We start from the raw sequence: 21,109 nt of genomic DNA, 5'->3' as shown, positions 1-21,109 counted from the left end.
CTAGGTAGTTTGATTCCAGCCTCCTCATCCCCCTTACTTTTGTTGATCTAATTTAAATTGAAACTTCAGTGACAGACATCTTTCCTTACAAAGGATTATGCTGTGGTTCAGTTGCTGAAGGCATGCGATCAAAGCACATCTAATCTAAGCAGAGCTGGTTATCCTTAGGACAAACGAGTTTCAATTACAGCCCTTTTAATTCAAGCTAATCCATGGAGCTTGCACAGCAATGGTGTAACCTACATCCTATTAAAGTTCGGGTTGTACAGTAAAGGTAAGTACTCAACAGACAGGTTGACAGCATGCAGCTATTCAAGAACGACAATTTACATAGCTCTAATATGCAGTAAGTATAAGACAGAGGCTAAGCTCTCTTACTGTGTATCGACAGAGATATGTAGCAATATGCCCTCAGTAAGCAAGAGCTTTTCAGGAGAAGCAACTGTAACAATGCAGAATTTACTCAAGCCACCTCTTGAGAAGAAATGCTACTTAGCACATTTACTCTCCATGTTTCTAAAACCATGTATATCTCGTGCAGCAAGTTTAACAAAAGGTCCTTTTTCCTCTTAAGGGAAATGATACTTCTCCCCAACAGTTTCTTTACGAGTGCTATGTCACAATCTTTGATGGCTGTATTTTCAGTTTCAATTTAGCTATTATTTCTAAGAAATTTGCTATTGTAAAAATACTATTCTCAATTATTCTGGACACATTGTTCTGCAGCTGCACTTCCCCTTTTTATGTTCTAGCCCTGTTTAACAACATTAACCTGAATGTCCTACTTCTGAGAGAAAACCATTCCTGCTAAGCTAGTTGAGAAATAAGTTGTTCTGATGATGCTTTTGCCCATCTAACTAAAGACATTTTAGATGGCAAAATTTTTGAACAAACCTTGTTGAGGCAGGGGGGCAGGGACTAGTTAGACAGGGAGCCTTCAGCTATTTTCCTGACAGCACAATTAGGTCATTCTTATTCCATTGGGCTAATACATACTCAAGTCTTCACAAAAAGGCTTAATACAATCAGTTCGGTTATGAGCAGCTCAAGCATTTCACAATATATACATACCATGTAATCAAACAAACTCTTCTTGAATTCTCTGCTCAGAGATGACCCAGCTTTAGACCACTGAAGATGCAGTAAGTCTGAATGAAGTGCAGCTGGCAATGCTCGGAAGAAAATTTGTACAACACCTAGACCAAGGGTCCCCAAGGCAGTGCCCGCGAGCACCAGGGTACCTAAGTGCGCCCGCGTACTGGCCAGCGGATGAGCATGCGCCAAAATGCCGCCAACAAGCTGCATCATCCAGAGGCGTCACCACTGAAATGCCACCTATTTTCAGTGGTATTTCGGCAGCGAAGCCTCTGGATGTTGCTGCTTGTCGGCAGCATTTCAGCAGCGATGCCTATTGATGTTGCCGCTTGTCGGCGGATGCTCGTCTGCCATCATGGTCCTCCGTGGCTCATCGTCTGGCACCCGCCAGACGAAAAAGGTTGGGTACCACTGACCTAGACAGTACCTACCAAGTAATGCTGTTCATTCAGAGCTCTTCATCTGAAATCCCTGAGCTTTAAAGTGGCTTGCCAGGGTCACTAGAGGATTCCTGCCATGTAGCTGACAGTAACATTCTTCAAGTTGCATGATGTAAGCATTTATTACTGTTTGCACAAAGCACTTTGAAAAGTTAAGTCATGAGTAATATACAAGTCTTCTAAAAGGGGAAAACCCTGATGAACAACAGATCTTCAGTGTTTCACTTCTTTCCCGGCCCTTCCAAACTCTAAATATGCATCTGCTCTTTATACACATAAAGCATCAGAAGCTTATTGATCCCTCCAAATTTCACAAGCTCATTCTGTCTAACATGGGTGGCAATGCTTTGTCTCTTACTACACACATTAAACACACTTAGTTGTTATTGGGTGTGTCACTATTTGTAAATTAGTTCCTCCTTCGCTTTGTACCAAGGCCATAGCATGGCATCCTGAAGGCATCCTGCACTCCTTGCATTGTTACTGATTTTTTCAAATGTTGCAGGAAAATTTAGAACCTTGACAGGCAGAGTAACTGATGATTCATGATCTGACCTGTATAACATAGGCTAGAGCAGGTGTCCCCAAGGCGGTGCCCGCAAGCATCATGGCGCCCGCCGGGGCATCTAAGTGTGCCCGCGTACTGGCCGGCAGACGAGCATCTGCCAAAATGCTGCTGATAAGCAGCGTCATCCAGTGGCATCGCTGCTGAAATGCTGCCATTTTCAGCGGCATTTCAGCGGCAACACTTCTGGATACCGCTGCTTGTCGGCGGTATTTCGGCAGCGACGCCTATTGACATTGCCACTTTTCAGCGGCATTTCGGCAGATGCTTGTCCTCTGCCACGGTCCTCCGTGGCTCATCATCTCGCACCCGCCAGACGAAAAAGGTTGGGGACCACTGGGCTAGAGAACAGCATCCAGTTACTCCTGTGTTGAGTCTAGTAACTTGTTTGGCTCAAGCATATTTTCAAGGAGATGGAGAATCCACCACTCCCCTTGGTGAAGGAATTAGGGTTTTTTAGACATCTTACTGAAAGCACTTACAGGACTAAAACCTGGAAGCCAAGGAGTAGACAGTACAGTTCAGGAAAAGGAGATGAAAAGGAGGCATAAAACACTGCCTTCCCTGATCCTGGGCCAAACTGGTAAGATGGCTCCTTTGGTTTCAAACTTGAACTGAAGTCCAATATCCTTTCAAATATGAAGAACCAGAAAGTCTCTTTGGGTTCTTTAATTTTTTTTTAATTAAAATATTTCTCATGTTCATCCCTCACCTTGAAATACAATGTATTTTATTTTTAAATATAGTCACAAATGTATATAGACACACTCCACAAAACAAACCACATCACTGTAATAAAACAAATAAATAACAAAGTTGAAAATTATTTATCAAAGTCCAGATGATAATTACTTCGGTTACACTAGAGAGATTCTAAGATACCTTGCTACCATCATGACACTTGTTAATTGCTTAGAACACCACGTGTGATCTATCTACAGTACATGTACTAAAACACACAGGCACTGGCTCTATAATAGTGGTGGTTATAGTTATGAACCACTGTATCGCAAGATCCTGCTTTATGCTATTGTTTCTATAGATGACATCCTACAACAGAACAGTGTTGGAAGGCCAATTCTAGGAAAAATCAAGAATCTAAAGATTTAATTCCTTACACATACATTGATTGGTACCCAGTTCCCTGCACAAGTATAAGTTCAGCCTCATCCATGCGAATATCACAAAGGTTGAGTTGGTTTAAAACTAAATTAACTGTTTTGATAAGTGTTACTATAATCTGATTTCAAAAATCACCAGACTAACCTCATGAATGCGTACACTTTCCTTCTATGGTTTACTAGTTTAATCACTTGCTGCTTTTGGCTAAAGGACAGTTAAATTTTCTAATCAAATGAACAGAACATCAGGATGTACCCTGATACACTAAGCACTTAGTTCTGGATGTGGAGTTCCCTGTTTGTTTTACCTTATTCAGGGGAAAAACATTATAGAGCAGTGTGTTTAGTAGAACAGAATGGGGAAAAGGATAACTTTGACACCAGCAAGATAATTAAAAGAACATTAGTTCCCATTGGTTTTACACAAAACCCCCACACAAATTTTAAGAAGTTGCACTTCAAGCAATTAGATATTACAGATTGTTGTAGCCTGTCTTATCCTTTAATTGAGGTAGGACAGACAAGAGTGGTGGTAGGGAAGAGTCTCAACTTCCAGTTAATGTAGCTATATGTATAGCAAAATTTACCAATTTCCATTGCAAAGACATCATTTCTAGAGGAATGTGTCAAGAATTCAATGGAAATCACACACAAAAAATTAATTAAAAAAACTAGTTCAAAAATAAATAGAATAAATGTAATTTGTCAGCAAAATATGTTGCTGGTGCAGTGCAAGATTAGCAAGGTAACAAAAGAAGTGCAGTACCAGCTCCTTTTACTACAAATATTCTACACAAATCAGAAGACCTACAAAATTTGTCTCAGAAAGATAACTGTGCAATCTATTTAAAATGAACAGCGTGCTTACTAAATACCAGTGTATAGGCTACCTGTTCAGTATGGTATATCCTTCTATCATCTCGGCTGCTTGAGGGAATTCTGAAACCTATTCAGAACCAAAATCAACTTGCATCAAAAACACTTTCTGTAAACATAATTATTGGTATTTTATCCCAGTGTTCAGTGGCAATTCACGTTACATGGGTCTTCCAGTATGAATTTAAGAATATGGACAAGCCACAACAAGAGTATTTTCTAAGTTAGCAACTAAATCTGAATAATTCGGGTCTGGCACTGTGTAAACATTTCTATCAGTTCATTTTGTTGGACTTCATTTACAGCCTCTGGTTCTGCTGGGCTCTTCTGCACCTTTGCCACTGCAAAGTTTATCCCTTGGGTCAATCCAGCTTGTGTAATATTAGCAACTTGGACCATAGAACTGCGGATCTTAGCAAAGGGGGAGACTGCTCTGCTGCCGTTACTATCTGCTGGAGAGGGAGTCATATGAAGTCCTGTCTCAACTTCAAGAATACTGGATGCAGATCCTGGGCTCTTATGAGATCTATTGGTGTAAACTTCCTCAACAGCTAAGAACTGAGAACCTGACTCAGAAAATGGTACATCCAATTTAGATGGCCTTGAAGGGATGTCTCTGTTTGTTTCAGACCAGGTTTCTGTTTTCTGAAAAGCATTATTGCTGGTTTGATCTACTCCTTGGCAGGGTTTTTGAGGAGCAGTCTCTGCCACTGAAGCTTCTGTCATCTTGTTTTGAGCATCTTGTACAAATCTGTGGCAGTATGCATCGACGGGTTTAATGAACTCCATCGCCACATTGTCAGCAAAAGGATTTCCCTGCATAGGTCTGTCTTCACACTCAGGCCTGCTAGCCTGGGTAACATGGATCTCTGAAGGAATGTGAATGCTAATGTTGATGTCAGTGCTATTTATAGACTGGGACCGGCTACCCAGTCGAGGAGCTGATGCAATGATACCACAGCTGGGCAAAACATAGTCTATCTGTCCCACATTCTCTAAAGAGCCAGTTAACTGATGGTTCTCATCAGATTTAGAATTTGTCAGGAAGTCATCGGAATGAAAAGAGTCATCATCTGATATTTCAGTATCTGATTCAGCATGTATTTTAGTATCTGCCAGCGGATTTTCCAAAGTTTCAAGGCTACTGTCTGATTTCCAAAGATTAACTTTCAAGTTGGGTTTTAAAAAATTGACTTTCATTTCAGGCTTGGTAAAATTCCCTAACTTGCGAAGACTGCCAATGTTAACATTGGATTTGGTTTGTTTGACTTTCTGATTAAGAGATGAAAACTTGCTCATTAAGAAATTCTTGCCTTGGGCCAGGGATCCTCGATTCTGGGATCTAATGCCAATGATGTCCTCATGAGGTTTACTGCTCTTCCTGAAAAATTAGAGAGAAAATAATGTCTTTTCTTGTACAGTTAATCAAGTAGTTACACTTCTAAATCACAAGTTTCACAATATCTCAGTTAATATTGTTTTAATATTTGAACAGATGCAGATACAAGCAAATGAAATGTATTTTTAGAACTATTCCAAAAGAATGACCAGTGAGACATTATAACCAACTGTTCACTTAGTATAACCTGACCAAATCAAAAAACCTTAAGACTTGAAAGTCATTGTTTTTCTGCTGATCTTTAAATAACTGGGATTAATCAAGGGAAAAAGGGAAACATTAACTGAAGAGACTAAATTTACCCAAGACTATTTCAATAATACAGCTATTACAGGCAAGTTTATGACCACAGATTGAAATCAGTACCTAGACTTCTGTTCATGACAGAATGACATCACATCTGACACTCTAAATGTAAGTAACAGAACAATATTCATAAAGTTTGCTGCTTTAGCAAACAGTACACATAAATAACAACATTACCAGGAAAGGAAGTACAGGAGAAAACAACGGATAGTAATAACAGGTGAACTGGGTGATCTCTCTCCCTGGCAAAGTAGGATTGTTCTATAGGATATACAGAACAGTCCCGCTTGATGGGAGACCCTAGATTCTTCAACTGTCAGGTTTTTTCCTGAATCTAGCCTAAATTTTTTTCTTAGTTTTACACTATCCTCCTTACAACTATATTTGTCACTAAATAATTTACCTCCTTAGTGTTAACACCTTTCAAATATTTGCAGACAGTTTGCTCTTGCTTAGCCAAACTATTCATATTTATTTGAGTATTATATTAATCTCTTCTGTCCTTGATTATTTTTTCCTTTCTGAACTTTCAGTATGATGTGCCAATATCTTTATGGTAATATGATTCCTGGAACTGAATGAAACATTCCACGTGCAGCTTAACCAATGCTACAGAATGGCATTATTACTTTCCTGAAAAAGGGGGGCTTCTTTTTTGAGCCAATTTCACATTAAAAACTCCAATATAATTAGCTGTCCATCACCACTCCTTGTTCTCCTTCAGCGTTACTATTTTCTGATTTTCTTTTTTATTGAACATGTTACAGATGGTTTCAATCCTTCCAACCACCCAAATGACTTAGCTTGCATTTTTTCCAGGAAAATCTTATTTTCTGTCCATGTTCATATTTTCTAGGTCCTTTTCTTATTTCTCTGTCCTCATTAGTACTTGCACTACCCTCCAATTTATTCTCATCAGCAAGCTTCATTACAGACTACTTACTTATTCTTCTAGATTTTAAGCAAAATGTTAAATACAACCAGTCTTACTACTGATCTGTGGTACCCCAGCAGACACGCTCCCTCCCTTGCTCAATACGTTACCATCCACCATCATCTTTTACTTAGGACCATTTTAGCTTTTTCTTTCATTCTTCTGTTTCAGAAGTACTATTGTCTGCTGTGCCTTAATTTGCAAATCCTTTAGAATTCTTCACCTTCTTGTATTCTTGTGGATATGGGGACTCTAAAAATCGCTGTGATCTACTTTCATGAAATACAATATGCATACATTCCTGTGTTCTGGGTACCCATTCCTTCCTGAGTGGGAAGTAGCCTGTAGTCACTTGTTCAGAGCTTCTGTTATTGATCCAAATCCAATCAGTTTCTCCCTGTGTCATCTTCTCTACCGTTATTCATCGACATTGGTGAGGCCTCATCTGGAGTACTGTGTCCAGTTTTGGGCCCCACACTACAAAAAGGATGTGGAAAAATTGGCGAGAGTCTAGCAGAGGGCAACAAAAATGATTAGGGGGCTGGAACACGACTTATGAGGAGAGGCTGAGGGAACTGGGATTGTTTGGTCTGCAGAAGAGAAGAATGAGGAGAGATTTGATAGCTGCTTTCAACTACCTGAAACGGGGTTCCAAAGAGGATGGATCTAGACTGTTCTCAGTGGTAGCAGATGACAGAACAAGGAGTAAGGGTCTCAAGTTGCAGTGGGGGAAGTTTAGGTTGGCTATTAGGAAAAACTTTTTCACTAGGAGGGTGGTGAAGCACTGGAATGGGTTACCTAGGGATGTGGTGGAATCTCCTTCCTTAGAGGTTTTTAAGGTCAGACTTGACAAAGCCCTGGCTGGGATGATTTAGTTGGGGATTGGGCCTGCTTTGAGTAGGGGGTTGGACTAGATGACTTCCTGAGGTCTCTTCCAACCCTGATATTCTATGATTCTATGAATGGTAAAGATTCACTAGAACAACAATGAAAACAGATATCCACTTAGACCATAAAATGTCCTATTTACACAAGCATTCTTTGTGCCATTATGAAGTTTACTAGGCCTATCATATATTCAGGTTTTCCATATGCTGGGTACTAGGGTGAAATTCCTGATCTTCAAATAAGCTATTTGAAAATTGATCAGGTCGTTGGGCAGGTATCACACCCACAACACTGTGGGCTGTTCAGTGCAACATACCTGACAGCTACACGCAGACTGCTTTTTCTCTCAGGTGTGTGCATATAGGTCCACATTTTCCAGGGTGACTTATGATTTTGGGTGTTCAACTGGACATACCTTACAGGAGTCTGACTTTCAGAGGGTTGGTGTTCAAGTTCTTTTAAGGCATCTTAAATTGGGCAATGAAGATCACTAGCGGTTTTTGAAAATGTAGATAACTTTTTAATGAACAAGAATAAATCAGAGAAGAAAAACATCAGTCATTCTCTAAAGTAATGGTTCTCAACCCGGGGCCACTTGCGGACCAATCAGCACAGACCTCTGACATCCTTAGCGTTGTAACTAGGGCAAGACGGGAGGGGTACCTGTGCTGGGCACAGAGTCAGCGGCGGGTGTGTTCATGCAAAAATGGTGTGGTGCAGGATTGGGCCCAGTGACATCAGCCCCCTCCCCCCAGCAGGATTGGGCCCTGCAGCATCAGCAGGAGACTAGAGTGCTCAGTGCTCCCCCCGCCCTGCAGGATCGTGGTTCCAGTGACATCGGCTGCAGCAGGCTCCCTGGTACTAGGGCCACAGAGGCAGGGAGGCAAGACAGATCTGTATTTAAAAATCCTAAAAGTAATCAAGAAAACTTAACAAAAATATCAAATATGGATTCTAAATTATTCTACCAATCATCAATTGCTCTGAAATACACACCACACAGGCACTTCCTGAGGGCTCTATACATTTTCTCCCATTGGCAAGATATTGTTCCCTTGCAAAATCTCTATCTATTTTTGTTGATCCAAGGGAACCTCAATAATCTATGGGCTTTTGCGCCCCGCCCAATTTCAATTGTTGTTTGCCTTTAATATTTCAGATGATCCTTTGTCTTTTCCCTCCTTTGTCTTTTTATAATAACTATGATTTACAAGGACTGTTTGTTCCAATACAGCTAAAACTTTAAACACACGCACAGGACACTCAACACTTATGGGTTCCATAGCAAGTGAAATTCTAGCAAATGTTGTAAGAGAGATAAAGATAAGGTTATGTAATGAAAGTTTTACATAGGCACAAGAGAAACAGTTATGGTTGCTGTGAAAATAGTCTTGAATTTTCTGATTTGTGCTTTTAAAATATCTTCCATCAAGTTATCCCAAAGTTAATCACTTGCATTTAACTTCTTAATGTTCTAGGTATTCTGTAAAATCAACTTTTTCCAAATGAAAAAAAAAAAATCACTGATTTAACTACACCATCTTCATTAAGCTTGAGTGTATACTGGCTTCATTATGTATCTGCACTTTCTTCTAATTTACCACAACTATGTTTGTTGTGTGTAGCAAACAATGCAGAATCAACAGCCTGGAGCAATTAGCCATATATTTCAGAGATAATTTAGAACCACTTTCCCATTGTTTATTGGGTACACAGTATGTTGCTTCTCTACTGAATTATGTTTTACGTTTATTTTGCTAGGCCTTCAGAGGCATGGACTTTCTTAGAAATAAATTTAAATTCATCCTATCCATCAATCTATTATAAAATAAAGCTGTTTATCTTGTTTAGCTTGGCTATTTTAATACAATATGCATATCTGTTCTTGAGTATTATGTCAATATAGAGTCAATTTATGTAAGACCTTTTTTGCATGATGAAACTAGAGTACTATCATTTAATGATTTTTGACAGTTCTTTCATAGATAGGAGACATGAATTATAACTTCTATATAACTTCTTGCCCTTAACATGTCTTGGGGCAGTTAAGACTGGATGCATGAATCTTCCAGACATGTCAGACACCAGGGGAAAAAAAAAAAATCAAACTGACAGAGCACTTAAGTGATAGTTTAGGATCCAATAGCACATACACAAAAATCATTCACCTTGAAGAAATACTAAAGTTGATTTTAGAGTCCATTCCCTCTCTCCCAATAGCATTTTTAATGAAGTCTGAGTAAGCACAAATTGTTTCTTGTTTATCAGATTAAAATTTCTGTAAAATTGAGATGAATTTAGAAGCAGTTTTTCAATCAATATAGCAGCATACATATGTTGACGGTCTAGCTTCACACAAACACCTTTCTCCTCATTCCTGCAGAGTAGCTTCTAGAAGGTTTCAACAGATTATAGCTCTCTCTCAGGAGTTTCATGCAGAACACAGTGTGGCAATCTTTTCTTCCCAGGATATTGTTCTTCAAGATTTCAACTTAAATTGTCAGATACAAACATTGTGTCTAATGGTCATGTACCACATTTTTTTAAAAATAGAGGGGAATATAGCATTCAACGCCCCTCATGTGCCTTAGAGTATTTCAGCACGTCACTTTAAGGTACCTTCAAGCTTTCGTAGTTTGTGAAGTCTAGTCCCTTGCCATCAATGAGAGATGTCCCATCAGTCTGCTGAGATGAAGTAGGACTCTTCCCCAACCCATACTGAGTGGTTCCATAAAGGTTACCTTTTATATTATCTTGTGTTTTATAGCATATAAAATACTGAACACATTTCAGAACCACTGAATACTGGGAGAGGGAACAGAACCATGCCTGCATTACTCTACACAGTTTTCCTACTCTAGTACCGAAAAGTGGGCATTAAAATAAGGGAAAGGTCAAATGATGTTTTAATACACGTTGCAAAATACTACTTATTTTTAGTTGTTAAAGGAACAAACAGCATGGCACTAGCTTCAAGAGGGGCTTTCATTTTAAAGACAGCCTATATGAACACAGTACACGCACGTGTTCAAACATAAGATAACAAAGGACACCTGAAAAGGAATATCAGAGATGAACACAGTCTTATATTCAACTAGTGTCCTTAAAAGAAAAGCAGTTGCCATCTTGGAAGACCTTGTGTAGCAAGGATTCATGGCTCCTAAGACAGTCTCGCTTTTAAAGTGATAGTGCTATATGCATGTGTACAAACAAGGCCAGACCCCAGCTCCACTGGAATCACTGGAAATCTTTCCATTGACTTTCATAGGCTTTGTTCAGTCCCATACACTAACACAGACAGGGAGAAACGATTTTAAATTCTATCCTTAGATAAATGTTTACAGAGTGTAGAGAGCAGTATAGAAATCAGGTCATTCTTAGCATAGTAGCTAAAATGGGGACACAGTTGCTGTGAGAATCCCATGCAGAAATAACTTGGTGTCTTTAAAAAGAGTTATTTAAATTGTGGCTTTGAGGATTCAAAACAAAAAAAAAAAAATCACTCACCTCTCCAGCTTTTTCTCAATAATGGGCACATCTAATCCCATAGCTTGCTTCGTGATTCGCAGCATCTCTGCAATACACTGAAGGGTGTCTGAAATCCAGTTAGCAAACTGTCAGATTCTCCCAAATATAAACTTTTTAAAATCCCACATTTTAGCAAATCTAATTTTAGAGGCAGTTTGTCAATTAATTAAATGTGTTAAATCTCTCAATTTTTTTTAAAAGTTGTGATTTCCTGATGCAAAGCTCAAAGTGGAAGTAGACGATCCTCTTCCCTTCCCATGTCCTGGTACTGATAGGTTAGAAAAGCATTCAGAAAGGAATCTTTACTGTAACTACTCAATTTAGGGAGAGGGAAGGAAGGGGAGAAAGTATATGGATTATATTGACAGACGAGGATATTTATTTTAATTCTCATTGACATCAAATTTGGAATTACGGGTAGGAAGTAAGATTTTTGCTGATAAGTGTTCTGTTAACCAAGTAAAACAAAATATCAGGGACTTTAGTCATGGATTACACTGACTTAAGTCATACTCATCAGCATCAGTGACCTTGTTTAATATTCATCCTACCCTAAACGTGAATAGCAGAACAAATTCAGACAGCCATTGTCCAGACCCTAGAAGGAAAATTGCTGTTTTAAGCTCATCAAATCTGAATTTACCCTGCCATTTTTTAGTAAGTGAGGTGCCATCACAATTTAATATCCACACAGTGAGCCACTGTAAGACACATTCTCTTTTCACCTGAAAAATGGGAATATAATTAAACTTACCCTGCTTTGGAAAGTGGTCTGAGATTGATAGATTAAAAGGGTTATATCAAAGATAAGCTTCAATATATTGAACATGATCATGTGTTATGGAAAATGTATATTTGTTACCTTTTCCATCTTCTTCAGGGTTGCGCATCACAGCTCTGAGAGTATGAAAATATCCACTTGTTTCATTGTATTTATAATGCAACCTCATGCAAGAAAACTTGGGCTTTCCAAAAAGGGTGGGTTCAGGACCTGAGAAATAAGCCAGACATCCACATTTTGGGGAGGGCGAGGAGTGTTCTTTCATGAATTAGTGGAACAAATATTGCAAAATTGTCAGCCAATATACATATAAATATCCATTAGCTACTCTATCTCTGGGATATAAAGAAGAGAATTTGGTTCTAGGTGAAGATACTATCTGGAATAATTTTTCTGGTAGAATTATGGAAAAGCAGCAGGTTTTCTATAGAGATAGAGATAACTTGCTGCTTTTCCATCATTCTACCAGAAAAATTATTCCAGATACACCTCTACCCTGATATAATGCGACCCAATGTAACACGAATTCGGATACAACTGTGGTAAAGCAGCACTCCAGGGGGAGCCGGGGGGGGGGGGGGGGGGGGAAGGAGGAGGCCTCCACACTCCGGTGGATCAAAGCAAGTTTGATATAATGTGGTTTCTCCTATAACGCAGTAAGATTTTTTTAGTTCCTGAGGACAGTGTTATATCGGGGTAGAGGTGTAGTATTTTCACCTAGAACCACATTCTCCTCTTAATATCCATTAGCTACTCTACCTCTAGGACGAATACGAGTGAGTATGAAAGGGAAGAGAAAAACTTAACCCTATCCCAAGTCACTCAGCAAAAACAAGCACTTTAAGAATACAAATCTCTGGTTCCAGTAAGAATGTAAGAAATTTTAATGTATTGCATTGTGGTTCATCAACACTAAACCCTGCCTTTCCAAAGATGTGGCTAAAACAAAGCCATTTTATCCAGAGTTCTAATTAAACCTTGCAAATATTGAGTCTCAATCCAAACCACCTCACTTTCAGATCCACATTTTACAATAGGCTCTGGAAAAAGTTCCTCCCAAGATGTGCATATTATGAGAGCCTATGAAAGTTCACAAAAATTACAGTTTATGCTCATATAAAGAATGGAAACTCAGAATCACGATAAACAGAAACTAGCATCCTCATGAAGAATGAGATTGCTGGTCAGGTCACTGGTGCAAAAGAACATTCATATATCTCCCTCACATCGTATATCTGCCTCCACACTGAAGATGAAGCGATGAAATGACAATAAGCAAAAGAGCACAAATACAGAACTTAAAGTCAAGGTGACTGAATCGATCCTACTAGATGATGCCTCCTGATTTCATTCTCTCCAGGGAAACAATATAAAAAGACCTCAGTAACTATGGTAACAATACCCATGCTGCAGATTAAGCCCATTACTTCTTGTTCTATCTTCAATGGACATGGAGAACAATTAATCATAGTCTTCTTTATAACAGCCCTTAACATATCTGAAGACCGTTATTAAGTCCCCTCTCAGACTTCTTTTCTAAAGACAAAACATGTCCAGTGTTTTTAACTTTTCCTCATAAGTCTGGTTTTCTAAACCTCTTATCATTTTTGTTGTCCTCCTCTGGACTTTCTTTTGAACTTGTCCACACCTTTCCTAAAGTGTGGTGCCCAGAGCAGGACACAGTACTCCAGAAGAGGCCTCACCAGTGCTAAGTAGAGCAGGACAGTTACCTCCTGTGTCCAACATACAACATTCCTGTCAATAATCTCCAGAATGTATTTCACAACTGCATCACACTGCTAACTCATTCACACTGCTGGATCCCCAGATCCATTTAATCAATATTACCGCCTAGCTAGTTATTCCTAATTGTAGCTGTGCATTTGATTTTTCCTTCCTAAGTGAAGTACTTTGCACTTGCCATTATTGAATTTCATCTAGTTAATTTCAGATCAATTCTCCAAATTTGTCCAGATCGTTTTGAATTCTAATCCTCTCCTCTAAAGTGCTTGCAACCCCACCTAGCTTGGTGTTATCCACAAATTTTATAAGCATACTCTCCACTCCATTATCCAAGACATTAATATGAAACTGGCTTGTTAGGGGCATCACAGTGAAGACAGGGAATTGTGCACCCTTAAAACCCCCTCAATCAAAAGGGGCCAAGACAAGCGCCCCTACCCAGAGACAGTTGATGACTGGAGACCTGACTTGACAATTCTGGAGAGGACCACAGGAAGGGGTGGTGGGGGATGGGGCGGGGGGGAATATGTAGATGCAATTACCTTGAAACTGTGACCCCATCTAGAGATACCTACTGTACAGTGAGGAAATAGCCTTGGTACTCATAGCATTGTTCGGCAACAAGTGTGGAACACTACTTAAGAGAGAGAGTACCTTCAAGAAACAGGGATAGTATGTAAAGAAGTGTAGTGTCTTTCAATTCTTACCTATTTCTATTTTCTCCAAGGCTTCAAGGCTTAGTCTTTGATATTGATTTACTTTGTCAACTTCATCATCATAACTAGACAGAGAAAACAATCCATGTCCAAAGTTAGATATCTATTTACTCACAGATAAAAAACAATTATTGTGTAGCACAAAGCTGTTAAAAGTAAAGTGATTCTACATATAAATAGGGTATGTTTATTAAGAGAATACAGCACATGAAGAAAGAAAACAGTGACTTACTACGCCACATAGTAGGAAGAGTTCGAAAGCAGCAATAGAACATCCACATCTTTGTGAGTAGCATCAGTGAGGCTACAAAACAAGTAGTCAAATATACACAATTGTTTAGTGATACAGCTGCAACTGATAGGCATTTTGCAGACATTATGTTTTAGACAGAAAAAGACAACCACAATACCAAAATAAAAAAGGAATTCAAGTAATTATAACTGTGAATGGGATAGATTTAATTGCTGCATAATGTGCTGTGTGTTTATATCTGTCCATGTTACAGTTTTCAATAAAAATACACCAGCACAGTGCAAATATAATTTTGAAGAGCAAAATATTCTGTGAGGTATATAAATAAAGTGCATCAATAACACCAGACAAATTTGCCTGGCTGAAGCTACAAATTGGTTGGGTTGGGTAGGCTCATGCAACTGGGATTGTGGAAGAGGCAATGTTCATTCCCACATGAAGGTGTTGTACATTTCTAAGGATTGGAAGCTTTCACCTTGAGGTCAGCAGTAAATCATGTCTACATATTTATAAACGTTAGACTGCCGTTTCATGGCTTTTTTAACAAAGCTATGACAGTTCAAAGTTAATTTCTTTTGTAGACTCAGCTTAGTTCCTAGGGGATAGTTATTCACAGCAAAAAAAAAAAAAAGAAGTATCATACTTCAATTGACTTTTTCCTGACAGTCTCAGAGGCTAAAAGTTAACTTAGGAGACAGAACCATCCTTTTATATTTATAGGTCACCTCACCTGAACAAGTTTGAGGCACATTGGCACAATAGAAGTCTGCATTCCTACTGTCCTTGTGTGCCTGCTCTGTGGTTAACAGGACACCAGGCTTTCACAAATCTTAAATTCACTTAATCAGATATAGCTCCATTACACTATAAGTTATAGGTATGTAGCATACCTCAGCTTGAAAGCAGTAAGGGTAACATACCTACTCTCAATGCCCGCAAATGGCTGAGAATTCTCTTTATGGTGCCTGCCACACCTAAAAATCAAAGAAACTCAGGGCTTGTCTACATTACCCACTGGACTGACAAGCAGCGATCGAGCCAGCGGGGGTCAATTTATCGCATCTACTCTAGACGCAATAAATCGACCACTGCGCACTCTACCGTCGACTCCGGTACTCTACCAGGGCGAGAGGTGCAGGCGGAGTCAATGGGAGAGTGTCAGCCATCGACTAACCGCAGTGAAGATACCACAGTAAATAGATCTAAGTACATCAACTTCACATAGCTGAAGTTGCGTAACTTAGATCAATCCCGCTCCAGTGTAGACCAGGCCTAAGAAAGGCTGTATGGCCAGGTGATGTTTCCTAGAACTAGTTATATTACGCACCCATTTTTAGGGTTCTTAAGAAAATATGTTTAAGAAATCATCACCACATTAATCCCCTCCTGCATTCAGTACAAAATCACATTTTAAAGTGATTTGTAGGATACACACATTATCTGAGGACATAGTCACTTTCTTTAAAAGTCTTCATTTGCAACATGCTTAGATTATGGATGTATTAACTATCAAAGCTACAAAATAAATTTAAGTAATTTAACAGGTTATTATTTAATAATTGTGGAAGACCCATGCTGGCAGATGACCAACAGAAAATCAATAAATTGTAATCTTGTTCTGCACACCTTGGGTCACAATCAATAAGTGCCCATCCACCATGGAATTTTTCATTATCTGGTAAGAGTAGTTTCATGTAACTTTGCAATAGCTGGCTGATCAGTTCCTGATGGCTTCTCACTGTCTCCTTGTGCAGTGCTTCATGTTCTTTCTCTTTTGTAAATATGGAATAAAGATCCTCAGTCACAGGGATACCTTGCATCAAATCTAGACAGCAAATATAGAAGATAAATATGAGGAACAGACAAATATAAATGAGATAAATAACTAGAGAAATACATACAGAAGCAGTCTCTCAACACCTTAGCATATGACTTTGAATAAGCATTATGCTCCAAAACTTGGCGGTTTACAATAGAGTAGAACCCTTATTTTACACGCGAATTGGGGACTGAGGAGTTCATAAATTTAAGAAGTTCATAAAGTTGAACATCTCAAAATGACAGGAGGTAGGGTGTATGACTCGACTCTTTCTTCTTGTCCTCCAAACTATTGCAAAGTGATTTCCAACGTACTGAAGGCATCAGAATGTGAAAGGATATTGACCTGTTCTTTACAGACATCACTTAAGTTCAGGGGCAGCTCCAGGCACCACCACGGCAAGCGCATGCCTGGGGCGGCAAGCCATGGGGGAAAGCCTGCTGACTGCCGTGAGGGCGGCAGTCAGGCTGCCTTCGACAGCGCAGTCCCGCAGCTTTGGTAGCAATTCGCCGGCGGGTATGCCGAAGGTGTGGGACTGACAGATCATCAGCAGATACGCCGCCAAATCCGCGTGACCAGTGGACTGCCTGCAGCCATGCTGCTGAAGGCTGCCTGACTGCTGTGCTTGGGGCAGCAAAAAACAGAGCCGCCCTTGCTTAAATTATGTGATTTTTAACCCCATTGAAAAAACTAGTTTGTATAACTGGTTGTTCAAAGGGTTGGCATGTATAAAAATCGAGGTTATACTGTACGGTGGATCTGAAGGACTGTACGGTCACTCAACATCTCCTAATTATAAGCTTGTCTTAATATCATACAATGAAGTATCAACAAGATTATTCTGCTCAGAAAAGTTTAGCTATAACTATTTCTTAAAAAAACAAAAATTACTAGAAATGGTTTCCAAGAAGAAAGTTTATTCTAATTATATTGTACGAATAGGATAAATGGATAAATTCAAACTGTTGGTACATCTTAAGTTACCTAGACAAAATGAGGTTATGGCTATATAATCCTACTGAGTGAACTGGCATCTACTACAATGCACTTAAGCCACGTTGCATAAGTATAAGTTACACAGAGACTGTGATAACATATATTTGTTTACCCTTTTGAAAGCACAAGTCACAGGAAGACAAGATATTTTCACAAACATTCACAAAAGCAGACAAATGTGAAATGATTCAGCTGAAAATAGATTGATATTTTTCCCTTACCTATGACTGCTTGCCTGTAAGCATCCCTGAAGCGATTCAAGTAGTATCTATTTGCAGAATTGACTCCATCTTTCATTACTCCTGCCAGTTTCCTTTCGCCAGTTCTTGTGAAGTCACCCTGTTACACAGAAACACTCCTTTGAACATTTAATTAGCCAAGTGTGTGGCATTTAAATAACAACCCTCTCAGTTCTCAAAAGCCTGTTTTGGAGGTTAATGTACATACTGCATAACTGAATGAGTGAAATTTCAGGAAATTAAATTTAAGCTGCTATTCTGTATATACAAAATAAAGATATATTAAGAATAATAGAGTATTTCCTTTACCTGCAAAACATAAAAATAGATTTACAAATATAGTTCAAGAAACGTTTGAATCTGGAGAATCTTAAAAAATGCTGTTGACAACCAGGTCCATAAATTACACCTACCATGAAATCATTTCTATCAATTCATAGAATAAATGTCTCAAACACAAGTTCAAAGTAATATGAATCAAGGTCGCACTTAGATTGCATGGATTGTACATGCACAACAATAAGTTTCAAGTCTTAAGAGAGACTAAAGAAAGAAATCAATAGCCTGAATATTTATCCTATCTGTTAATATTAGGATAGGTCACATAGGATTTTTTTTAATTAAAATCAATAAAGACATCACTATTCTTCAGACTTGTTTGACATGCACCATTCTCCATCACTGGAGATTTTTAAGAACAGGTTAGACAAACACTGGTCAGGGATAGTCTAGATAATACTTAGTCCTGCCATGAGTGAAGGGGACTGAACTAGATGAACTCTTGAAGTACCTTCCCAGAGGCAGCTTCAGGCACCAGCATACCAAGCACGTGCCTAGGGTGGCAAGCCATGGGTGGCAGCCTGCCGGTCGCCGTGAGGGCAGCAATCAGGCAGCTTTCGGCAGCATGCCTGTGGGAGGTCCACCAGTCCCACAGCTTCGGCGGCAATTCGGAGGCAGGTACACTGAAGGCGCAGGACTGGTGAAGCTCCCGCAGGCATGCAGCTGAATCCGCATTAACAGTGGACCTCCTGCAGGCATGCTGCCGAAAGCCGCCTGACTGCTGTGCTTGGGGTGGCAAAATACACAGAGCCGCCACCCCTGTACCTTCCAGTCCTATGATTCTAGGATTCTTTTTTTGGCCTTTGCTCAAAAAAGAGGCTTAGAATCTTTTGGCTTTATTGTTAATATAAGCCAAGCACCATGCACAGAGGGACAATAAGCGCCCTTTCAGTCAGTCATCTAACTTCAAATAGCAGCCCTCATAACCATGATCCTCAGTAAGCAGTCGACTTGTCTAGGGCCTGCAGCATCAGGAGTCAAAATTCTTTAGAGCAAAGGGTTTTGCCAGTGTCATTCCTAGATCTTACTTCATGAGAGGATCCTAGCAGAAAACTGCCCTGATTTTCAGAGCTGCTATGCTCCCACAAAGCCCACAGGAACTACCGGTGTGCTGCACCTCTGAAAATCAGGTCAGTTATCATTAAAGAAAAATATGTTTCAAGAGTATTTAATTTTAAGAAATGTATCCACTGGAAGATTGCTTAAATTGGTTTCCAAGTGAATAACTTAGACTGTCAAAATACAAGCATCTTTTTGTAAACAAACTGAAAACAAACCAATCTTTGTACTTTAATCTATTTGCTTGACAGGCACAAATTAAAGATATGATGGAGGGAAAAAACAAAATCAATAGTTTATTCAATGAAGGCTCTAGCCAGGCAGCCTTATTAAATTTGTTAAATGACTGCAAAGTGCTCTAGCAAACAAAAATAAAGACCATTCCTACCCTGAGGCGCATAGAAGTACAAAAGATTGTCTAATAACTCTGTGTGTGTGTGAGAGAGAGAGAGAGAGAGAGAGAGCGAGAGCAATTTGTTTAACTCTTTAATGATCCCTTGTAAAAATAAATGGAGCAGTCTGTACCAGAGGAAAGGATCACAACTGTGAGAAGTACAGAACCCTCAATTCTAGTCTTGGCAGGTAAATAGCATTTAAAGTTCACCTACAACATTAAAAAAAATAAATATTTTATGGATTATTTTTCCATTATTTAATGATAGCTGGTTGATTCTTCTCACGGTAGCTAGAAAGGCAGATTATCATCTATCTATCTATCTATCAAGTTCTTCAGCACATGTTTAGAAATACTATGAATGTATTCTGCTGAAATGTATCTCAAAAGGTTGTTAAAAGAGATCTTCAGTTTCAATATTAATTCAATTCTTACACTTTACTTCTCTTTAAAACAGAGTCGAGCTATTTAACAACAGCGGTGTCATGAGCTGAAGAATGCTGGCAACTTGGGCAAAACTAGACATTCACTTCATGGGTCCAAAAAGTGTTTATCCAATTGTCTAATGTCATTCTGTAGAAATCCCCCAAGAGTCCACAGGTCTCTAAGAATTGTATAGAAGGAATCAAACTTCAGCTGATTTTAGTGTCATTTTTATGTGCATCTTTTAAAACCAATCAACTAAATGACTCCTACTGCACATTGCATAATAATTCAGATCATGAAACTTAACAAGGTGCGCATTACGCTACGTTTTTGTTTGGCTGGTTTGGGGAGGGGTTATTTTTTGGGTTTTGTTTCTCTTTTTTGTTTGTTTTTACCTTTAAAGCTGCTGTTCCAGCATACTGTCTGCTTATGGAATCTCCATTGTTAGCCCACATTATCTGGTAGATTCTGTTGCATTTCATTGGCAAAGGCTGTTCTGGTGGCATCACACCCAACTTTTTCAGCTGGAATTTGATACATTTATTAGTGGATAAGGTCAAAGTGACATTCATTCTCAAACTATATAAATTCAAGGAAGGAAAAAGTAACATGACACATCATTTTAGTAATAACACCATTTACTAAATTTTCTTAGTTATTTCATTTTACAATCAGAACCAAAGGTTATACTGCAAAAACAAACATCCTTAATTTTTAGGCTGTATCCTTAAATATCTGCAGATATCAAATATTCATTCTATTTAGTTTGTCTTCAAAGATGATGTTTTTTGAGCACAAACAACTACCAGGTTTATTTTTTAGTGATCTAAGCAGAGAAAAATCCTAATTTTTACCGCAGGCAGCCAACCATAGATCATGTTTTTGCTTTTCCTCCTCTGAGCACGCCATGAGGAAAGCCAAAAGGCACAAAGGAGAAAGACTGCTTCTATATAGAGGTCTTACACTGAACCAAAGGAACAGCTGACTGGAATACTGCTAATCCAATGTAATGAGCAGGTGCCACATGGAAAAGAAATGCATTTGTTGATCCAGGTGGAAGCTACTGACCTAGCATTAATGAGAAAGTAAGGAACTTGTAAAGAAAGAAAAACAAAGAAGGAAGCGTTAAGATTTCAAGCTAGTTGGCTAAAGATGGTCTCAGAGAGGAGCTGTTTTTCAGCCCAGTACCCAT

At 39.0% G+C, this 21,109-nt stretch overlaps 1 protein-coding gene across 1 annotated transcript in view; it reads right to left on the bottom strand.

The window, feature by feature from the left end:
* Window positions 1-4,227: 4,227 nt before the first annotated feature.
* INPP5F (inositol polyphosphate-5-phosphatase F) overlaps window positions 4,228-21,109 on the bottom strand; it is a 94,174-nt gene continuing 77,292 nt past the window's right edge. The window contains exons 13-20 of the mRNA XM_030569846.1: window positions 20,313-20,441; window positions 17,682-17,799; window positions 16,272-16,470; window positions 14,625-14,696; window positions 14,384-14,457; window positions 12,015-12,143; window positions 11,132-11,219; window positions 4,228-5,478 (exon numbers count right to left, since the gene is read on the bottom strand). Coding sequence (XP_030425706.1) covers window positions 4,329-5,478; window positions 11,132-11,219; window positions 12,015-12,143; window positions 14,384-14,457; window positions 14,625-14,696; window positions 16,272-16,470; window positions 17,682-17,799; window positions 20,313-20,441 — 1,959 coding nt within the window. The 3' untranslated portion in view covers window positions 4,228-4,328. The remainder of the gene's footprint in view (window positions 5,479-11,131; window positions 11,220-12,014; window positions 12,144-14,383; window positions 14,458-14,624; window positions 14,697-16,271; window positions 16,471-17,681; window positions 17,800-20,312; window positions 20,442-21,109) is intronic.

This window comes from Gopherus evgoodei, chromosome 7 (genome assembly GCF_007399415.2).
Source record: "Gopherus evgoodei ecotype Sinaloan lineage chromosome 7, rGopEvg1_v1.p, whole genome shotgun sequence".
Taxonomy (NCBI): Eukaryota; Metazoa; Chordata; order Testudines; family Testudinidae; genus Gopherus; species Gopherus evgoodei.
This window is presented reverse-complemented; position numbering and strand designations above follow the sequence as displayed.